Source organism: Alexandromys fortis, unplaced genomic scaffold (genome assembly GCF_014885135.2).
Source record: "Alexandromys fortis isolate MF-2015 unplaced genomic scaffold, M_Fortis_MF-2015_v1.1 scaffold_14, whole genome shotgun sequence".
Classification (NCBI taxonomy): Eukaryota; Metazoa; Chordata; class Mammalia; order Rodentia; family Cricetidae; genus Alexandromys; species Alexandromys fortis.
This window is the reverse complement of record NW_026067910.1, coordinates 16,866,019-16,873,270: the sequence shown is the minus strand read 5'-3', so window position 1 is coordinate 16,873,270 and position 7,252 is coordinate 16,866,019. Positions and strand designations below refer to the sequence as shown.

The 7,252-nt window shown below is 40.0% G+C and overlaps 1 protein-coding gene across 6 annotated transcripts in view; it reads left to right on the top strand.

Moving 5' to 3' along the window:
- Arhgap18 (Rho GTPase activating protein 18) overlaps window positions 1–7,252 on the top strand; it is a 211,318-nt gene that overhangs the window by 154,674 nt on the left and 49,392 nt on the right. For all 6 annotated transcript variants that reach the window (XM_050138106.1, XM_050138105.1, XM_050138108.1 and 3 more), the window contains exon 5: window positions 3,557–3,735. In XM_050138106.1, the coding sequence (XP_049994063.1) occupies window positions 3,557–3,735 (179 nt within the window). The remainder of the gene's footprint in view (window positions 1–3,556; window positions 3,736–7,252) is intronic.

Below are 7,252 nucleotides of genomic sequence, written 5' to 3'. Positions count from 1 at the left end.
GTAAGGGGAGATGGGGAGAGAAAAGTGAGAAGGGGAGGTTGGGGGGAACTTGGGAAACGGGATGTTTGGGATAAAGGAAGGTTGGATAGGGGAGCAGGGAAGCACACATCTTAATTAAGGGAGCCATCTTAGGGTTGGCAAGAGATTTGGTGCTCCCAGGTGCCCAGGGCGATGTCCCCAGTTAGTTTGGGGCAGCTGAGGTCAGAGAACCTGAAATGACCCTATCCTATAGCCATACTGATGAATATCTTGCATATCACCATAGAACCTTCATCTGGAGATGGATGGAGATAGAGTCAAAATAAAGATCTTTAAAAAACAATTTCAAACTAAAATGTAATAGACTTTGAATATTTAAAGTATTGATATATTTCACATTAACCTACTTTCTTAACTCTTCATAAAATTATACAACTCTATGAAAGGCTCAATATTTGTGTGTACTTAGAAATATTAAAAATTTAAAATTTTCATAGTGATTTGTATACTTTTAGTTTGAGAAAAAATATTTTTAAAATAGTTTCTGTACATTTTGAACAGCTGGATAATTTTTAAAAAGTAATTATAACTGAAACATATTGTCTTCTAAATTAGAAGAAAGGGTTAATAAGATGGTTCAATCAGTTAAGTGCTTGCAAGTTAGATGCTTGCCTTGTAAGCATGTAAGGGCTTGGGTATGATTCCCAGAACCTATGTGAGAAAGCCACACACTGAAATGTTATTTCAGCACCGGGGAGGTTTAAACAGATGGATCCCTAGGTTTGCTGCCCAGCCAGATTAGCATACTTGTTGAGTTTTAGGTCACTTGTCTCAAGGGTAAAGGGGACAATGCTGGATGATTGGCACCTGAGGTTTCCACTAATCTCCACATGCATGTGAGTCTGCCTGCACAAATGAACAAATAATCACACATGCACACACACACACATACAGAGAGAGAGAGAGAGAGAGAGAGAGAGAGAGAGAGAGAGAGAGAAGAGGAAGAAGAAGAAGAAGAAGAAGAAGAAGAAGAAGAAGAAGAAGAAGAAGAAGAAGAAGAAGAAGAAGAAGAAGAAGAAGAAGAAATAACTCTTGTGGATTTAACAAGCAAGGAATTTGTCTCAATATTTTCTTTTATCTTCTCTGGATGAACCGTATGGGAACGACAGCTCCATCCCTGTTCTTAGCCAACTTACTGTCTCCTAGCAGTACCCACCTCCACCCCTCCACACACACTTATTTTTTCTCCTCCCTGCCTGAACCTGATTTCACATTTGAACTGAGGCTGGTGCGTTTTATATTTTTTTTGTTCTTGTTGCTATGTTTCTGGAGGAAATCAATTTGTTTTAAATGTGTTCTGAATGGCTCCGGTTTGAATTCAGCACAGCGTATTTATTTGGGTATGCATGATGAGGGGGTGATTATTGTAACTGACATAGAAGCATTGAAGAGAATCGTTTTTAAATTCCTGTCCACCAACATTCAGAAGCTGAAAGTAGCTTCTAATTTACAAAAATGGCTAATCATTTTTTTCTCTGTGAATTGTTTCCTAGGAAACCAATAATGTATTCACAGCAAAACGTATAACCATATAAACTAATGGGGAAATAAAATTAATTTTTTTGTTTTGACATTTATGATAATCATTTAAAAAATAATCATAAAAGTTATTAAGTATTCTACTTAAAATTGTCATAGACTGTTAAAAAACACAAATAGGACAAAAATGGGAGCAGATAATACCATCACGAAGGTTTCGATTCATCTTTATTTGGGGATTTAACATAGGTTTGCTTGCTTGCTTGCTTGCCTAACTGGAAGATTGTCTGAGAGCTAGCTGGGCTGGTTCACGCCAAAAATCTAGGCTTTTTGCAGGTTTCCTTTTGGCTAACAAGAAGCATTAAACAAAGGCAAGACCCTCTTGAGCTGAGAGCCTCAAATGACCACGCGGCCACATGCACGAAATCCTCTCTGCTTGCTGAGTGGGAATGAGTGAGGCTTTGATTTATATTTAATTCTTAATTTTATTTCTGTTGAAACAAAGGTTTTTGATTTATATTAAGTGATAATAAAAATTATTTCTGAGCAGTAAGCTCGGGAACAATACACCTCTGGATTACTGACGTGTACTTATTAGGTTTTTAAAAGTAACTTCATCTTCTGTCATTTTTGCTTCACAGTGTGCAATATTAGCAGGTAAACATATAAAGCATCATCTTGTCTTTTGTTTTTGTTTTTTTATTGTTTGAGACAAGGTTTCATTTTGCTCAGTCAGGAAATTAATTCACTGTTTGGATTGGAGGCATGCATCATTCCCATGCCCCTCTATCAGCTTATTTATTCATTTTTGGTTTATTAATTTATTTAAATTTGTTTTCTATTGTTTGTGTATGGTGTGTGCGTGTGTATGTGTGTGTGTTTGTGCTGCACATGTGGAGGCCAGAGAACAACTTTGGCAAGTTACTCACTTCTTTCCTTCACTGTGGGACCCAAGGATGGAACTCAAGTTGCGGGGTTTGTATGGCCATGTCTTTATGCTTTGGTCCACCTCACCAATACTAGTTTTGCTCTTGGAGACAGGGTCTCATAGCTTCTGTGGCCTTAAACTCACGGTAGAGTCGAAGATGACTTTGAAGTACTGATTTGTTACCTCCTAAGTGCTGGAGTCACAGGCATGGGCCACCACGTCAGTCTGTTCCTTTTGCAGTCCACAGCATCTTACTGAGAATCAAACATCAGCCGTTAAAAAAAAAAAAAAAAAAAAAACAGCGTTCATGCCAGGGCCTTTCTAACGTGAGATGTACAAAAGCCAAGAAATCACCAAGGAAATTTGGAAGCGTTTTCTTCCATCCTGGTAGCTGTTGTTTTTATCAAAGAAAAATTTCCAACGTTAATTATTTCCTAGAGGACCAGCCGCAGACAAAAAAAAGAAGCCAAAGCAAAGTTTTGAGACGCTGATGCAAATGTCCGCAGCTTGTTTGACTCGGGGCGGAAGGGACCTTTCTGATCTCTGATAGAATCAGGTCCCCAAGCTTGTCGGTTCTTGTACCAGGTGCCTCCAGATTTGACTTTCATCGTGATGAGCTGTTGGCATCAACTTTTGTTTTGGAATTTTTCCCATGGTACATAGGTAACATTCCAGGGTGTGGAAGACGGCTGCCCCTGGATGTGTTCCACTCTGAAGAAATTAAAGCAACGGCTCTAGGCAGAGATTACAATGCAGCTCGCCTCTTATGCTCCCACATCTAGTTCCTCAGTGCAGAAGAAAATAACAGTTGCACCTACTAAACATTATGAGACTTGCCGCTGAGTTTGATGCCTGACAGTAGGCTTTGGAATCTGTACCCAGCTGAAAAACTGTGATTGCAGAGAACCCACAGCTGAACCCTGGTTTGCCAGGCACCTCCGTCTCCCAGCTTTCACTGTGAACCGTTGATATAATTCCCAGAGTTGGCATTTTATTGTTAAAATCACAGTAAATTGTTTTGTAGAGAATATTCTTCCCATGGGTCTTGTTAATATATGAGAAGGTTTTTAAATAAAGGGCATGCAGTTCAATTGTCTTTTTTTCTCCTAGACCAAACATCTGGTGGGGCTGTTGAGAACAAGGAGCTGATCCCACGGGTACCAGAGGATACACCTGCCTCTGAAACAGACATCAACTTGGAGGTGTCATTTGCGGAGCAAGCTGTCAATCAGAAAGAACTCAGCAAGGAGAAGATGCCCAAGATCCGAGGCAATGATGCCTCATTACCTGTATGTAATACATGCTCAGATGATCCTAAAAGAATGTCTTTTGGATGACCATTGAGTTCTTAAAATTAGAAGCCAAAGAAAAGTTGAGGTAGCAAGAACTGTTAAATTGGTATCAACAGTTGATTCAAATTATTAATATTTTCCTATCCTTTCTTTCTATATCTGTTTATTTGTATATACACTGTTCTAACAGGGAGAATATATTCACTTGGTATTTTAAGACTTTGAAAACATTCAAATCAGAGTTGGAGCTGGAGAGTTGGCTCAGTGATTAGGAGCACTGGCTGCTCTGTGAGGGTCCAGGTTTGGTTCTCAGCACCTACGTGGCTGCTCACAATTATGTAACTCCAGGTTCAGGGAATCCAATTCCCTCTTCTGGTATCTCTGGACACAAGGCATGCAAGTGGTGAGGTGCACAGACAAATATGCGGGAAAACACCTCATACACATAAAAATAAACATTAAACATAAAAAGTAAACAAAGTTTTAAGACTTCAGTAAGATTCTAAAGTCATAGTTAATATTTAACAATCACAAAAACTTGGCAATTGTCACAGACTGCCCTCATAGTGTCTCCCTTCCTCATACCCTTTGGAGACTTGGATATGAAGTATATGTTGTGTTAGTTGAGATCTTTTTCTCTTTTATTTTTGTTTGTGTTTTCTTTCTTTCTTTCTTTCTTTCTTTCTTTCTTTCTTTCTTTCTTTCTTTCTTTCTTTCTTTCTTTCTTTAAGAGCAATCAGGGTTCCCTGCCCTGTGGGAAGTCCAAAAACCACCCACCTCCATCCAGGTCTAGTAAGGTAAGCATCCAAACTGCCTAGCTCCCACAAAGCCAGTACGTGCAGTAGGATCAAAAACCCATTGCCATTGTCTTTGCGTTCTCAGTAAACATTTTAAAAGAAGTTCATAATATTAAAAATTTGTCTGATCATTTCATTGTGATTAGACACAAGTTAAACATTTGTGCTATGCCTCTGAAGTGATACAAGCCATTCTCCATGACAGAAGTTTTGCCACCAAGTGGGCTAAGGGAGATGCTCCCTAGTTCTCATGCAGTGAAGATGCCTTTCTTACCTACAGTTTATACTTGTTTGGTCCCCATTTTATCCTTTTCTGGGCTTTGAGAAACATTGATTTCCTTAGCCTGTTGTCTCTTCTACCTTAATTGACAGCTGCATTCCTCAGTAATTGGTAGCTCTCCTTCTCTTTTAAGCTTCGCATGCCACTATGGACTGCTAACTCTTTCATTCCACAGTTCGTAGATATCATTTGTTGTCTTTGAAGGTCAGAGCTACACAGCCTGGGCCGCCTTGGCCTTGGCCGGTGGGGGCCGCGGTTGGTTCCTGTGCAGTTTCATCATGCCCTCCTTATCCCTTTCTTCTTCATTTTCTAGGACAGTATGTTCCAGGCTCACCTTGTAATTTTCTCCCTCTTAGACTTGAAAGCAGCTGTTTCTTACAGCAACTGGTTCCTTTTTAGCAACAAATGGTCTTTAGGACCTGAGCCTTCCTCTGTACAGCGTGTTCTCTCTGCTGTGAGTGCCTCCTGTCTTTTCATACATTTTAAAGCAGAAGCTAAAGAAGAACACAAGGAACTTGTGAGTTCTTCACCTGTCAGCCAGGCCGGACCCCTCTGCAACTCTGTCCAGTTTCCTTATCTGTGTTATTTCAAAACACATGTCTGAATTTTGGTTATCATCTGTAAAGATTTATATTGCTGAAAACAAAGCAAAAACAGAAGTATTAAAAACTGCACACTCATGTTATTGTTATTATTCCTTTAAAATACCTTTAAACTGGGCATTTTCATTTCAAATACTCAGTTTTTAAACTTCAGGATACCTCAATTACCATGACTGCTCCTGCAGTTTGAGGGACGGCTCCAAAGAAATCCTGTGCATTGAGTTTGCTTGGTATGACACTTAGATTCTCCATCTTTCCCTTCACCCTGCCCGCCCTCCCCATCCCTCCATTCCTCTGGTTCCCCCTCCCCACTGACCTCCACTCTGCCAATTCTGCTACTTTCTTATTCTCTTCCCGCCTGTCACCTGTTTTCCTGTGCCCCTTCACCTTTTCAAAGTTGATTTTTTTGGTCTTGTCACAAGCTTATGTGTGTTGCACATGTTTGTGCATGCTCATGTATGTGTAGGCACATGTGAATGTGTACAAGTGTGTGCATGTGGAGGCCCGAAGGAAGGTGTTAGGAATCTTCTTCAATCCCTCTTTCACCTGACTTATCGCTTATTTGTCTTTAAAACAAACCCAGGGCTTGCTGAGCAGCTCATCTGGCTAACCAGCTTGTTGGGATGAGCCCTTGTCTTCTGCTTTCAGAGGTTTGGAATGCAGGCAGCCGCCCCCCCCCCCCCACACACACACACCGGGTTCCACACCCTGGTCCTCTCTCTTGTGCAGCAAGTGTTTTAAGTGCTGTACCGTCTTCCAGCCCTGTCCTCACTTTATTGAAAGAGCCATGTTATAAAACTCAGGTGAATCTCACTCTTGACTCTTTGGGTCCTTATAGTATAGTTTCACTCCTCCTATGTATTTATAAACTAGTTGACATTAGTTCTATCGGATTTAAGTTCCTGGTTGTTTTGATTTGGTCTAGATACTTTAGATATATTGTCATTGTTCTCTACTGGGGATACCTGGCTATCTTTCTTTTGTCTAATTAAAACTGTGATTCAGATCCATACCTGACTCCATTAAGGTATTAATGGTCTAAAAGTTGAGGTCCTAATAGTTTCTTCTTTTTCATTTATTATTCTGGACATTTCCTTTATGAAAACAATTATCAAGATGGTTATATTTTCCACTTTATATAAGTTTTCAAATTTGGATTTTTCTTTCTTGGTATCCATTATCAGTGCCAACTCATGTCTGTGTATGCTTATAAAACTGGCTTCTTAACCCATGGGTTCATACATGTTTAATGACACCATAGGAAAATCTCTCTGGGCTTAGCTAGTGTATTCCCTGCTCAGGCTTAAAAGTGCTCACTTTCAAGTGTTCCTAGTTCCATTTAGTAGAAGTAGAGATCTCCACCTGTGGCCAGGACCCCAGGAGTGTTCAGTTCTCTGGACCGCTTATCACTTGGGAACCCTGTTCAGTAGAGATGTCGATTTTTATCTCCTTTCTCCCATGCCGAGAAAGTGTAGTTCTCAGGAAAGGGCAGGTGACAGAGCTTCCGCTGTCCAAAACACACTTGATTATTTTACATTAATGCATAACATTCTCACAATGCCAGTGGTAACCATGTTCTGTAAGAGCGCTTCAGAATGGTTAAAGGTTGCCTTTCTGCAGCCATTTGTGTCCTTGGTATGTATCGCAAAGGAGATTTGATACAGTGAAGTTAGGGAGCTGTAGCTTTTTAAGGGTGGTTATTCTCTGTGTGATTAAGCTGCCAAGTGCATATCTGGTTGGGTTAATTTGCTATGGTTTATTTTTTTTCTTTTTCTTTTTTTTTATATAATTTTTTTATTGAAAAAAAAAAGATTTCCGCCTCCTCCCCCCCCCCC